A 14,550-nucleotide genomic window follows, 5' to 3' on the forward strand; every position below is an offset into this window, starting at 1 on the left:
TCAGGAACATTGTTTTTTTAACTGCATCGTTATAAGCTATCAGATGGCACTGACTTCAGTAAGTCCTCAGTTGTAAAGGACTTGGAGTATCTTGTTCTGTGTTATCACTTAAAGATAGACCCATCAGCTTTAAGAGCAGTTGAGCTGTTAGATAGCACTTCTGTAAAAACTTAGGGCTCTGTCTCCATTTCTGTATTTTGGGAAAGTTTTTTATTTGTGAGCACACTGTCCAAAGATTTTCTCTTCAGTGATGCCTCGCTGTCCTTAACCTTGAAGAGCTCCTTTTCTTTTTGCATTTGTCTTACATGTATTCATCTTACACAGATGAGTCTCACCACGTTACACCGTATCAGTGATTCTGTCTCTGTGTCTGCTGGGCTGTGCGTGTCTCACGGTTAGGGAAAGCTCTCAGTCATTCGTGTTTCACTACAATCCTCAGGGCAAGATTTGACATGACATATAGAGAATATATGTAGTGGGCATTCCATAAATGGTGAGTGAATGAATGTTATCCCAGTTTTAGAGCCTACATCCATTCTGGATATAGGTGAATATTCGAATGTAGACCCTAAAGCTGAAAGTGGAATGCTGTGTTATTAGCAAATTCTGTGCCCTCTTTTCTCACTGGTTATGGAGCAGCTGCCTGCTGTGTTTCATGGTGATCACGCATGTGCTACATTTGATCTCTTGTTGATAATGTGTGATGACAAGGGCCATCATAGTATGGCTGCTTTTGTCCCAAGGTCATTTCTTTACCTTGGTTGAGTGTAAGTGGGTTTTACACTTTAAGATGCTAGCTTATGGAAACTGGTGGCTCATGTTTATTATGCATGTTCTGGGGCATTTATCACCGTCTGACTTCTGTAATCCCAGGTTCTCTTTGGATCAAATGCCACATGTATCCGTATGGATGTATACCGAGCAAATTTAATGGCAGTGGGCAGCCTTTGGCTGAGTCTTGACTCTTCCCTTTTTTGCTGCAAAATTGTAATTTCTAAGTCCTCTTAGACCATTTTGCTTTTTCACTTCACAAGGAAAGATTTATTTTAAAAGTGTACAGATTACCATTAATTTGGAAATTTTTAATAGGTTAACCAGTCTTTCCTATTACATTTAGCTTAAAGTTTCCTTCCTGTTTTCTTTCTGTGGCTTTTTAATGCCTGAAAGTCATTCTGGAGGGAAGAACAAACAAAGAAACAAAGATTTGGTTTGAGGAGTTATGTTTGTGAAGTTTGTTTTTAGGGGATGATGTTGTTAGAAGGACAGATTAAGAGACTCTCTTGCAATTTCTTTTTACTAGTTTTGAGATGAGTTTAGACGGAATAGTAAGACCACAGGCCTCTGCCCTCCCTCCTTTTTGCCCGAAGCACTTAGTACAGTGTCAGTTCAGTCACTCAGTCGTGTCCCTGTCCATCTAGTCGGTGATGCCATCCAACCATCTCGTCCTCTGTTGTCCCCTTCTCCTCCTGCCTTCAATCTTTCCCAGCATCAGGGTCTTTTCCAATGAGTCAATTCTTCGAATCAGGTGGCCAAAGTATTGGAATTTCAGCTTCAGTATCAGTCCTTCCAATGAATATTCAGGACTGATTTCCTTTAGGATGGACTGGTTGGATCTCCTTGCAGTCCAAGGGCCTCTCAAGCGTCTTCTCCAACACAACAGTTCAAAAGCATCAATTCTTTGGTGCTCAGCTTTCTTTGTAGTCTAACTCTCACATCCGTACATGGCTACTGGAAAAACCATACCTTTGACTAGACAGATCTTTGTTGGCAAAGTAATGCCTCTGCTTGTTAATATGCTGTCTAGGTGGGTCATAACTTTTCTTTCAAGGAGCAAGAGTCTTTTAATTTCATGGCTGCAGTGTTTTTGGAGCCCCCAAAAATACAGTCTGTCACTGTTTCCCATCTTTTTGCCATGAAGTGATGGGACCAAATGCCATGATCTTAGTTTTCTGAATGTTGAGTTTTAATCCAACTTTTTCACTCTCTTCTTTCACTTTCATCAAGAGGCTCTTTAGTTCTTCTTCACTTTCTGCCATAAGGGTGGTGTTATCTGCATATCTGAGGTTATTGCTGTCTCTCCTGGCAATCTTGATTCTAGCTTGTGCTTCATCCAGTCCATCATTTCCCATAATGTACTCTGCATATAAGTTAAATAAGTAGGGTGACGTACTTCTTTCCCGGTTTGGAACCAGTCTGTTGTTCCATGTGCAGTTCTAACTGTTGATTCTTGACCTGCATACACATTTCTCAGGAGGCAGGTAAGATGGTTGGGTATTCCCATCTGTTGAAGAATTTTGCACAGTTTGTTGTGGTCCATAGTCAAAAGCTTTGGCATAGTCAATAAAGCAGAAGTAGATGTTTTTCTGGAACTCTCTTGCTTTTTCGATGATTCAATGGATGTTGGACAGCCCTTTGTCACAGAAGTGTAAGGCCTAAAATTAAGGCCTAGTATTATATGTGCCTTGACATCTGGAGAAAACTGGGAAAGCCTCTCATGGCTCAACTCCTAAGTCTCCTTCCAAAAGTGCTCCTGTGAGTAGGGTCTCCTTGCCAAATAACCCTCCAGGACCCCAGCCAGCTGATACCCTATTTTTTGTCCTGTGAAACCTGGAGCAAAGAAACCTCTACAGACCTTGGGGAGAATAAATGGGTGGTGGTGTAAGTTGTTTGTGATAACTTGTTATGGCAGCAATAGAAACCTGATGCAGGTGTTTATGGTTGTGTGTGTTTTCCTCTGTTTTATCTTATTTGTAAAAATCCAGGGAGAGTCAAACCTTTTTGTTTAACATGATTGGCAAGAAACAATCTACCCACCTAATGTTTCCATTTTGTAGGAAGCAGCTTTATCTAGGGGAGAAGGTCTGCTCTGTGTCCAACACATAGCTGAGCATTTGGATTGATTTTTACTCTATTTGAATGAATCAGTGTTTCCCTGGGAACCATTTATTTTTTAACACCAAAGCCACATCTTTAGTCATTGTGGACTCCAAAAGCGGTTCACTGATTATGACCTCTTACTCAAATACCTCTTACTTACTCAAAAGTAAGTTTTTCTAGACCTTTAAAAATTAAGACATGATAAGAGTGGGATGATGAACATGTGTTATAAGTTGCTACCCATTTATATTGATGTCTATGTGTGTTTGTCGCTAGCTCGTGTCCGACTCTCTGCGACCCTGTGGACTATAGCCCTCCAGGCTCCTCTGTCTGTGGGATTCTCTAGGCAAGAATACTGGAGTGGGTTGCCATTCCCTTCTCCACAGGATCTTCGTGACCCAGGGATTGAACCTGGGTTTCCTGCATTGTAGGCAGACGCTTTACCATCTGAGCCACCAGGGAAGCCCTTTATATTGATGGCTAGCATATATATTTGTCAAATATATAAGATGAGGCAGAAGGCTTCTTTTTCTTTCAGTGATTTTATTTCACAAAGGTAATGGGTAATCAAGTTTATTTATATTGATTACCTTTTGAAAAAGTAGGAAAATTTGAAACAGCTTTGTGAGTGGCAAATAGTGAGGATTATGTATACATGAATAGAGTTAAGTATTGTGATAAAATCTGTAATAAAATGATTATGATACTCATTTAGGATGAATGATTTTTATTATATGTAAATAGGAATAAAAGGTAAGGGGATTATATAAAATATTATAATAACTATTTATAATTACTGGTACTGTTACATAGCAGAGTGAGCATTTCTGCCCTTGTGGAGGGGCAGGAAAAGGGGTGCTGGGCAAAGAGGTTCTCTGAGGCTTCTTTTGTGGTTTGTTATTCCTGACCGAGGGTAATCAAGAGAGAGTGAATGTTTTCACTGGACAAACACAAGAGTGCTAGGAATAAAGTGGTTCAGGTTGGACCAGCTCCTACCTCCATGCTGTGAGAGTTGCCCCTTCTTCATCCAGGAACATGATAAAATGCAAACTTTGGAAATTGGTTAGCTTGGCCCTTGGAACCACCAACATTTGGCAAGAAGAGTGGGGTAAAGGTTCCACCTTGCTCACTGCCCTGACTTAACAGGCGCTGGAATCCCTTTGACTGTGTCCCTCTGTGGGAACTCTGGGTGCTTCTGCCGCTTTGTACTTGGCTTGTTGCTCCTCTGCTCTTCCTCCAGATGAGGCAGGTTTGTTTCTTTTTCTTTCAGTGATTTTATTTCACAAAGGTGAGATTTAAAGGAAGGCCTCTCGACAGGGCCCCAAATTCTCCCGTCACTGTCTAAAATTCTGTCCTCCAAAGATTAATTTGAATTAATAAGCAAGTATCTTAGACTGGCTAATGATACTTACTAAGAATGACCTTCACACCTTAATGATAATCATCACTAGCATGTGCTGCATGCTTAGTGTGAGCCAGGGGCTATTATAAAGACTTTGCATGACGTATTTGATGTAATCCTTCCAGCAAGCCTGTGAAGAAGGTTCAGAAAGAGATGTCCAGTGCTTGCATGTGTGCTAAGTCTCTTCAGTCATGTCCGACTCTTTGTGATTCTATGGATTGTAGCCCACTAGTCTCCTCTGTCCATGGAACTCTCCAGGCAAGAATACTGAAGTTGGTAGCCATGCTCTCCTCCAGGGAATCTTCCCAACCCAGGGATCCGACCCATGTCTCCTGAATTGGCAGGCAGGTTCTTTACCACTGGGCTTCCCTGATAGCTCAGTTGGTAAAGAATCTGCCTGCAGTGCAGGAGACCCCAGATCGATTCCTGGGTCGGGAAGATCCTCTGGAGAAACGATAGGCTACCCACTCCAGTACTCACACTTCCCTTAGTGGCTCAGCTGGTAAAGAATCCACCTGCAATGTGGGAGACCTGGGCTGGGAAGATTCCCTGGAGAAGGGAAAGGCTACTTACTCCAGTGTTCTGGCCTGGAGAATTCCATGGACTGTGTAGTCCACGGAGTCATAAAGGGTCAGACATGACTGAGTGACTCTCACAATTCTTTACCACTAGTGCCACCTGGGAAGCCCCAAGATGTCCAGTAACTGGTTGTAAGTTATACGTTGCTGAATGAAGGGAGAGAGGATGGAATCCAAATGGGTCTGCTCTGGGACTTGTATGTACCCTCACCCATTGAACTGCGCCTCCTCTCCAGGATACTTAATGAGAATTTGATTAGATTGCTTTCTTCCCTACTCCTGGCAGAGATACTTGTCAGGGATGGGACTGGAAATGAACAGAGATTTTAGGGAGAGACATGTCTCTAGTGGAGTTGCTGTGGGGATGCTGGAAAGAGATTTGGGCGGCATTCTCTGCAGCCAAAAACAGTAAGAAACTCACTCATTATCATCTTGATGTTACAGATCTTATAACCAACACAAGAATTCAACTAAGAACCCAGAATGTACTGTTTCTCTTCTCTGCTTCTCTCCAAACACTGACATTTCTCTTTTAATGTTCTAGCAGCAGAAAATTCTTATGTATGTTTGTGTGTATGTATCATAAATCAAATGTTTTACTTATTATTTAAAAGTAATTTAAAAAATAACATTTTGCAAATATTCTTGAAGAGAAGGCCAATGAAATACAACTAATTTCTGCAATTACTCTTTTTTTCCTCACACCAGTATTGGCTGGATCCTGCAAAAACCCTGTCTGAACACAAAGAACTGATCAACAGTAGGTATTTGATTTTAATTTTGTTGAAATTTGAAAATGATGTAATGTCCATGATTAGATGAGTGCAGAAATGGCTTTAAGACCACAGGTGTGAATATTAGCACCTCAGTGCTAGAATATGGAAATGGGTGTTTATACATTGCTTGGTCTCTGCAGACTCTGATTAGGTTTGTGTGGATAGGGATTCTGAGGAGATGTGAGTATTGAATTTGGCTTTTGGGGGCACCTGACCTGGACTTCTGTCTGTGACTTTTCCATTGTTTTTGAAATTTCACCTTCAGACAGAAAAAGCAGAGAGGCAATGATTTGAAAAGCAAGTGGGCATTGGATATATTAAAGTGCTTGAGTTTCTTGTGTTAAAGAGTGGTATTGCCCTTCACATTATTTACTGGCTCAATAATTAAGGAGTGCCCTCATAACCTGAAAGATTGCTATGAGTTCAGAAAGGATCCATCTATTTTGGTTTTGACTTTATCAATATGAATCCTACTAATTGACTCAGAAATCTAATTAATGTTATATTCATTAACATTAATTTTCGTGACTCAAATTTTTATTTATGAATGTACACATGCCCACACACTTGCAGCCCTTAAGTATGTAGAAGAGTAGTTATTTTAAAATCATATTTATTATTAAAATTATTAGTAAAATGTATAACATAAGATGTACCAAGTTAACCATTTTGGAGTGTACAGTTCAGCAGCGCTAAATACACTCGCATTGGTTTGCAGCCATCACCACTAACCATCTCTGAAACTTTTTTGTCTTCCCAAACTGAAACCATATCATTAAACTATTTTGCTGAATTATTGCTGATAAGACCTAGAGGATTCTTCTGGCCTTTCTTACTCCATTCTGAGTCTGTACTTTTCCTGTGTGTTGACTCATTCCTTGGGGTAAAATGGGTCACATGGTGCCCTATGGACCCCACGGGCAGGAACAGAGCTGTGCCTCCGGAAGGAATTGGGAAATAAGAACTGCAAAATTGTCAGGAACTCAGCACGTACCATTTCTCTGAACATCAGCATCATTTTTGTTTCTCTCTGTGGTCTAGCTCTTTTTGCCCCTCCGTGTCTGTGGTGGAAAGCTCCACAGTTTCCAAGTTATAGCTCTAGCCACAAGCAGAGGTGAACTGGCTGTCTCTGAATTGCAACTCCAAACTCTTGGGAGGGTGTTTGGCCAGTCTGCATTAGTAGCTAACTTCAGTTCACTCAGCTGTGTCTAGGCTTTTCCAAGGTCAGTACAAACACAGCTGGTAGGGGGCCAGCATTCTGGATGAGAATGGGCAACAGGTTTCAGAGATGGGGCTGGTGGCCTATGAGATGACAAAGCACCCTCAAAATATATACCTTAGACATCAAGTTCTGCCTCCTCAGCCTACTCAAGAGTAAGTCCTAATCAGAAAGGGTTTGCGACCTGCCATGGATGAGAAGCTGCTTGGTATTGGAGGGATGACCAAAGCCCTGACCTTCTGACTTTTCATTCCACATGCTTCCTGAGTGAGCAAACTGCCTACTGAAGGCTGAGAGGAAGCAGGAGGTCCATTTTAGATGTGAATGCAGATAACTTCCATGAGGTAGCCTGGTATGAATGGTAGATGATCCAGTTTAACAAGCCTTATCCCTCAGGATCTAGAAATTTGCACTTTTCCAAAAGATTCAGGTAGAATAATAAATACAACAAATTCTTGTCCATTTCAACCACTTACTTAAAAGATACTAGTTTAAAAATTAGAAAAATTTTAGTATTTTAAGGCAGATTTCTATGCAAATGTGGAGAAAAATGTAAATTATTTGATTTAAGGTATATTATTCAAGTGTTCCTTTAAGAGCATTTGAAGTATCTATTTCTTTCCATGGTATGAAATATTGTGTTTTTAATAACTATAATCTGTAATGCAGTTATAACTTTCTCATCCTAAATGAATGTCATCCTGTCAGAAACTTGATGTACAGGGAGAATAAAACACTGGTACTACAATTGACTGGAGGAGGGAACGGCGCCCGCTCCAGGGCGACGGAGCCTGGTGGGCCGCCATCCATGGGGTCGCACAGAGTCAGACACGACTGAGCGACTTAGCATGTGTGCATTCATTGGAGGAGGAAACGGCACCCGCTCCGGGGTTCCTGCCTGGGGAGCTCAAGGACAGAGGAGCCTGGTGGGCTGCCGTCATCCATGGGGTCGCACAGAGTCGGACACAACTGAAGCGACTTAGCAGCAGCTGTATACAATTGAATAACACATAATTTTTTATTTTTAAAGATAGTTTGATAATTAATGAAGGAGAATGCCTCTCACATCTCCAGCAGATAAGTCAGAAGTAATATCTGTAAAAATGACAGAATATTTGCTAGTTACCAGAATTCTTATTGGTAGGTTTTGATTTAGATATCCTGAGCTAAAGGGAGGCTGTTATCATTAAAGGCCTTCACAGAAGGTAGATTAGAGGTAGATAGAAGCCAGTTTTTGGCTTCTATTTTGCTAGAGTAAAACATTATTAACCTACTTTACGTAAATGATTTCTTAAAGATAGACCTGGAAAGACATAGATCAAGATAATAATCTAGGAATGACATAGATCAAGATAATAATCTAGGAATTTGCTTCATTGGCACCTGATTTTTATAGTCAGTTTCAGATTAAGAAGCTGAAAAATACCTGGATACACATATCCTTGCTCCAGAATTTCCATTTCTTTAGCCTTCAGTTGATCTACAAAACGGTGATGTATGTATGAAGTATTTAATTTGTTTACTCTGAAGGTGTATGATTTTTTCCCCTGAGAGCCTGTATGCAGTAGTTGCCAGCAAGCACTAAACTCTGCTACTGCTGCTGCTGCTGCTAAGTCGCTTCAGTCATGTCCGACTCTGTGACCCCATAGACGGCAGCCCACCAGGCTCCCCCGTCCCTGGGATTCTTCAGGCAAGAACACTGGAGTGGGTTGCCATTTCCTTCTCCAATGCATGAAAATGAAAAGTGAAAGTGAAGTTGCTCAGTCGTGTCTGACTCTTAGAGACCCCATGACCGCAGCCTATCAGGCTCCTCCATCCATGGGAGTTTCCAGGCAAGAGTGCTGGAGTGGGGTGCCATTGCCTTCTCCACACTAAACTCTAGGTAATTGCAAATGTGGTTCTCACTTTTGGGATCTTGAGTGAGTTGCTTTACCTCCTTGGAGCTTTTCCTGCCTTGCATATGTTACCAGATGCTTGCTGGGAATCAAATGTTAAGGAAACATTTTTGAACATTATCAGATGCAATCAGATAGTAACTTGTGTATTTGGATGTGAGACATTTTATATGTACATGGGTAAAGGAGGGCTGATTTGGGCCAAAAGTCCTTAGAGAAAATTGGTACAAACTGAATGTTTTTAACTATATGTTTTTCAAACTTCTGCTTAACTGCTTATCACCAAGCACATTTGAACTGGCTAGGCTTGGTCAGTAGTGTGGAATCTGTCATGTTCCGGGGAATAAAAGCAGCTCTAGAGTCTGGACAAGGCCTTCTTCCCTTTGTACACCATCTCAGCAGCATCTGTGCTCCTCCCATCCCCAGATATGTGAACCCTTGTGGCCTGCAGGCACAGGCAGACCCATCTGCTCAGTAACACAGAGCTTGATTGACACAGACAGATTAGCAGAGGATGGACTTCCTAGCTCTTCTGAATATTTAATAATCGGTGCCTCCTTGACATCTGTGTTTAGGGGTGAAGTTATATTTGTCAGAAATGAAAACACAGTGATAAGTAAACATAGAAATTGAACATATGGAATCAACTGTAGTGATAAATTATAACAAAGTTTCTTTTAAAATTTAGTTTCTATAAAAGCTCCAACATAAGGAGGGCCTTATACAGGAAGGCATAGGCTAGGGGAGAGAGGTAGGATGCTAGTGGTTGTCTTCTGTGTGCCATAGCATGTGTGTGTCATCATAATAATAAATAATAACATCACCTATATATTATAAATGTATTATGACTTTGTTACCTGTTGTTCTATGTGACTTCCTCTCCCTGGCTTCTAAATTTGTGACTTTATTTACTTAGTTAAAAATGAAAATACACTGTATGTCTATTGTACCTTATCAGAGACTGCTCACTTAAACAGTTGCACAGTACCATGTATATGTCCTGTGGTTGACTTAAATAGTCTACCTGCTATGTATGTATGTATGTTAGTCGCTCAGTCGTGTCCAACTCTTTGCGACCCCATGAACTGTAGTCCACCAGGCTCCTCTGTCCGTGGGATTCTCCAGGCAAGAATACTGGAGTGGGTTGCCATTTCCTTCTCCAGGGAGTCTACCTGCTGCTGAGCATTTAAATTGTTTCTAGCTTTTTGCTGATTTTAGGGAGTACTTTTTGCAATAGTTAGTGGTAGGAGTGCAGTGAATTTGGGGGTGCATACATCTCTTGGAGATCCTGATTTCCTTTCCTTTGGATAAACACCTAGTAGTGGGATTGTTGGCTTATATGGTAGCTCTGGTTTTAACTTTCTGAGGAACTTCCATATTGTTTTCCCTAATGGTTCCATTAATTTATGTCTCCGCCAACAGTGTACAGAGTTCCTCTTTCTTTACATCGTCACAGCACTTTTGTCTTTTTGACAGTAGCCATTCTCATAGGTGTCCATTCTTATAGGTGTGAGGTAATGTCCTGATATGGTTTTGATTTGCATTTTCCTGATGATTAGCGACGTGGAATATCTTTTCTTGTATTGAATATCTTTGGCCATTTGAACGTCTTCTTTGGAAAAATATTTATTTAGTTTCCATATTTTAATTGGGTTATTTGTCTTTTGCTGTTAAGTTGTGTGACTTCCTCATATATTTTGTATTAACCCCTTATCCAGTATATGGTTTGCAAATATTTTTGATGAGTGTAATTTTTAATAGTTGTGTTATACTACAGTACCACTTTGGCAAATTTATAATGTGAAATTTAATTTTTATTTCTTATTTTAGCTGGACCTCCATATACTTTGTATTTTGGTATTAAATTCTATGCTGAAGATCCGTGTAAACTTAAAGAAGAAATAACCAGGTATAGTACTGACTTTGCTTTTGACCAGTACATGTATGGCTTATACAAAAGGCTTTATTTAAAACAAATTGGAGTCAAATGTTGGGATGGTGTCTGCATGTGTTTTGTAAGCGTTTCCTGTGAGGGTTAAATTTAAACTCGTGTTGCATGAGGCAGTTCAGCGTCTGATGGTAGATGTGCTTGAACAATGACATGGACCTGGGTGACTTGATAATAGATTCTGCATCTGCTGTGATGGGATATTTCTGTATCATTACTGTGAAGGATACAGTCAGCCTTTGTAGTTATGTAAAAGTAGCCATCAGTTCAGTTCAGTTCAGTCGCTCAGTCGTGTCCGACTCTTTGCGACCCCATGAATCGCAGCACGCCAGGCCTCCCTGTCCATCACCAGCTCCTGGAGTTTACTCAAACTCATGCCCATCGAGTCGGTGATGCCATCCAGCCATCTCATCCTCTGTCGTCCCCTTCTCTTCCTGCCCCCAATCCCTTCCCGCATCAGGGTCTTTTCCAATGAGTCAACTCTTTGCATGAGGTGGCCAAAGTACTGGAGTTTCAGCTTCAGCATCAGTCCTTCCAATGAACACCCAATGAATGTGTAAATGGAAGATATAAATATATTTTAAAATTTATTGAAGTATAGTTGAATAACAATGTTGTGTTATTTTCTGCTGTACAGAAAAGTTGATTCAGTTATTGTTGTTGTTGTTCACTCAGTCGTGTCCGACTCTTTTTGGCCTCATGGGCTGTAGCCCATCAGGCTCCTCTATCCATGGGATTTCCCAGGCAAGAATACTGGAGGTGGGTGCTATTTTCTCCTCCAGGGGATCTTCCCAACCCAGGGATTGAATCCACATCTCTTACGTCTCCTGCATTGGCAAGCTGGTTATTTACCAGCTATATATCACTAGCGTCACCTGGGAAGCCATGATTCAATGATACATATACGTTTATATTCTTTTTCACATTCTTTTCCACATAGTTTACTACAGGATATTGAATATAGTTCCCTGTGCTGTCCCTGTGTGCTAAACTATGAGTAGGGCCTTACTGTTTATCCATACTATAATATACATAATAGTTTGCGTCTGCTAATCCCAAACCCCCAATCCAACCCTCTCTGCCCTTCTTCGCCCTTGGCAACCACAGTCTGTTTTCTGTGTCTGGGAGTCTGTTTCTGGTTTGTTTTAAATTCGTTTATGTAGGGACGATATTTTGATGCTGAGCTTGCATATGTAAATATAAACTTGAAGAGCTACTTACTTCTCTTTAATTGTTGTAGCTTAAATATTAGCTGTTCAGAGATTTCATTCATCTCTATAGAAAATGAAAAGATAATTGCTTTTAGTATTAAGGGAGAGAGAAAACCCAGTATTTTATAATGCATTACTTTACCTTTGTCACTGACTATCTCATTTCAGTTAAGGCAAAGTTTCTGATTGGTATTGATGATATTGTTAAAACAGTCTATGCCAGCATTTGAAAGTGGCTTATGAGGAGCAGACAATAGCGTTCTGTTTGCACTTATTCCACTAATGACCTGCCTACGTGCATTCGTGTGTGCTCAGTCGTTTCATTTGAGTCTGACTCTTTGTGGTCTCATGGACTGTAGCCCGCCAGATTTCTCTGTCCATGGGATTTTCCAGGTAAGAATACTGCAGTGGGTTGCTGTGCCCTCCTCCAGGGGACCTTCCCAACGCAGGACTCAAACTTGCATCTCCTGCATTGCAGGCGAATTCTTTACCCACGGAGCCACCTGGGAAGCCTGACCTGCCTCCATGTGGTAGCAAAAACAGAAATGTTTTCCCTGACTTACCTTTAAATGGTCAGTTTTCCTAATGAACCCATCCGTGGCTTGAGTAGAACCCAATGTATTGTTCAAAGAGCTGGAAACCATGCCTTTGGTAAGGAAGACAGTCTGTGGTTTTGCTTCTGTTCCATCCTTTTCTCTTCTTCCTTAGAAGTCTTATTCCTCAGACGTCCTTTTGTCTTGATTTGTCTCACTCTCACAGAAAGGAGAGAAGAAGGTCAGCTATGGGACCTTGCTGTTCTGCTCTGAAGTACTGTAACTAGGCCTCTTTGTAGAACTGTGTTGACATCTGCTTTCCAGTCTTCCATCGCTACATTGTTAATGAGTGCTTGGAAAGGCAGGACTGCTCTAGGCTTTCTCTGAGCAAACCTCTATGGGAGAAGGGACACTGTGCTGGGGAGAGATTCAGGTGAGGGTCCTATTTACACTAGAGTTTCATGAATAGTCTTTGCAGTCAAGAGTGATTTCTAAGTTGAGGTTTATGGGGAACCTGAGTCCAAGTGATATAGAAGCACATTTGTATCTGTAAGTGATTAGGGACTTACAGGGCACAACATTTTATGAAAATACAAGGGGAGTTCTTCATTTTGATGTTATCAGTAACTTCTCTGTGCCTCCGTTTCCTCACATATAATATTGTCTCATGCTTTCTTGGTGGCTCAGAGGTAAAGAATCCGCCTGCCAATGCAGCAGACTCGTGTTCAATCCCTGGGTGGGGAAGATCCCCTGGAAAAGGAAATGGCAACCCACTCCAGTATTCTTGCCTGGGAAATCCCATGAATAGAGGAGCCTGTTGGGCTAAGGTCCAAGGGGTCGCAAGACTCTGCCATGACTTAGCATCTAAACCACCACTTCTACCGCCTGTCTTGTAAGGTTTTTATAAGCATTAAATGGAACAATGTATGTGAAGCTCTTTTAAGTTGGTTGTGTTGGCTCACAGTTCAGTGGGTAATAAATGCTAGCACTACTCGTTTGTTCTCTCTTTTCTCTGCCAGTTCAGTTATTTACATCTTAAGTGAGGGTTAGAGTCCAAAAGAGTGCTTGATTTAGTGTTAAGGGAGAAAAAGAGTAGTGTTTTCTAATAATGCATTACTTCATATCTGTTCACCAAATACTGGTGATGTGTAGAAATTTCCTTCCAGAATCTTCTAATGGCTCATTAGCAGAATACATGGATTTGTTTGTAATGTACAACCCCACAATATATTGAATGCAACCTTTTTTCTCTCAAGTTTTAGACCAGATCACATAAAGAAGCAGATGATATAGTTAGCTTACAGTTAAGTGGCCATGATCTATGATAATTTGTTTTTATTGTGCAAAAACATACAGTCAAATTTAGGTAAGTTAAGTATGCATTTAATGTGCTACTATTATATACTCACTCTTGTTTAGTTACTAAGTCATGTCTGACTATTTGCGACCCTATGGACTGTGGCCCACAGGCTCCTCTGTCCATGGGGTTCTCCAGGCAAGAATACTGGAATAGGTTGCCATTTCCTTCTCCAATATACTCCCTCTTAGTATATCCTAAAGATAAAATCACTGATTTGCATGAATATGCTAACTTAAATGGTTAGGCGTAATAGACCTTAAAAAGGGAGTCAATTACACGAGATAATTTTGGCAAAAGCAAAAAGGAAACCAAAAGACAAAATCCCCCAACATAAGCTACTAAAGGTAAAGCATACTTGGGTCTGCATTTTCACCTTGAATTTTTATCTTGCTTCACTTCTTTGGAAAATTGTTTCAACCTACTCTGTATTGGCTGTTAGGTTTTTTAATTTTTGTTTCTTCACTTTCTCTCTTCTGTTTCTTTTTTTTAAATTAAATTTAATTTTAAAAACTGGAAGTGTAGTTGATTTAGTGTTTCAGGTGTATGGTGAAGTGGTTCATTTATACATACATACATACATACATACATACATATGTGTGTGTATATATATGTGAGTGTATATATATATATGGGCTTCAGACGGTAAAGCATCTGTCTGCAATGCGGGAGACCCAGGTTTGATCCTTGGGTTGGGAAGGTCCCCTGGAGAAGGAAATGGCAACCCACTCCAGTACTCTTGCCTGGAAAACTC

The 14,550-nt window shown here is 40.7% G+C and overlaps 1 protein-coding gene across 4 annotated transcripts in view; it reads left to right on the forward strand.

The window, feature by feature from the left end:
• Nucleotides 1-14,550, forward strand: part of EPB41L4A (erythrocyte membrane protein band 4.1 like 4A) — a 265,463-nt gene that overhangs the window by 132,958 nt on the left and 117,955 nt on the right. For all 4 annotated transcript variants that reach the window (XM_043470620.1, XM_043470622.1, XM_043470621.1 and 1 more), the window contains exons 3-4: nucleotides 5,566-5,617; nucleotides 10,578-10,656. In XM_043470620.1, coding sequence (XP_043326555.1) covers nucleotides 5,566-5,617; nucleotides 10,578-10,656 — 131 coding nt within the window. The remainder of the gene's footprint in view (nucleotides 1-5,565; nucleotides 5,618-10,577; nucleotides 10,657-14,550) is intronic.

Source organism: Cervus canadensis, chromosome 6 (assembly GCF_019320065.1).
Source record: "Cervus canadensis isolate Bull #8, Minnesota chromosome 6, ASM1932006v1, whole genome shotgun sequence".
NCBI lineage: Eukaryota > Metazoa > Chordata > Mammalia > Artiodactyla > Cervidae > Cervus > Cervus canadensis.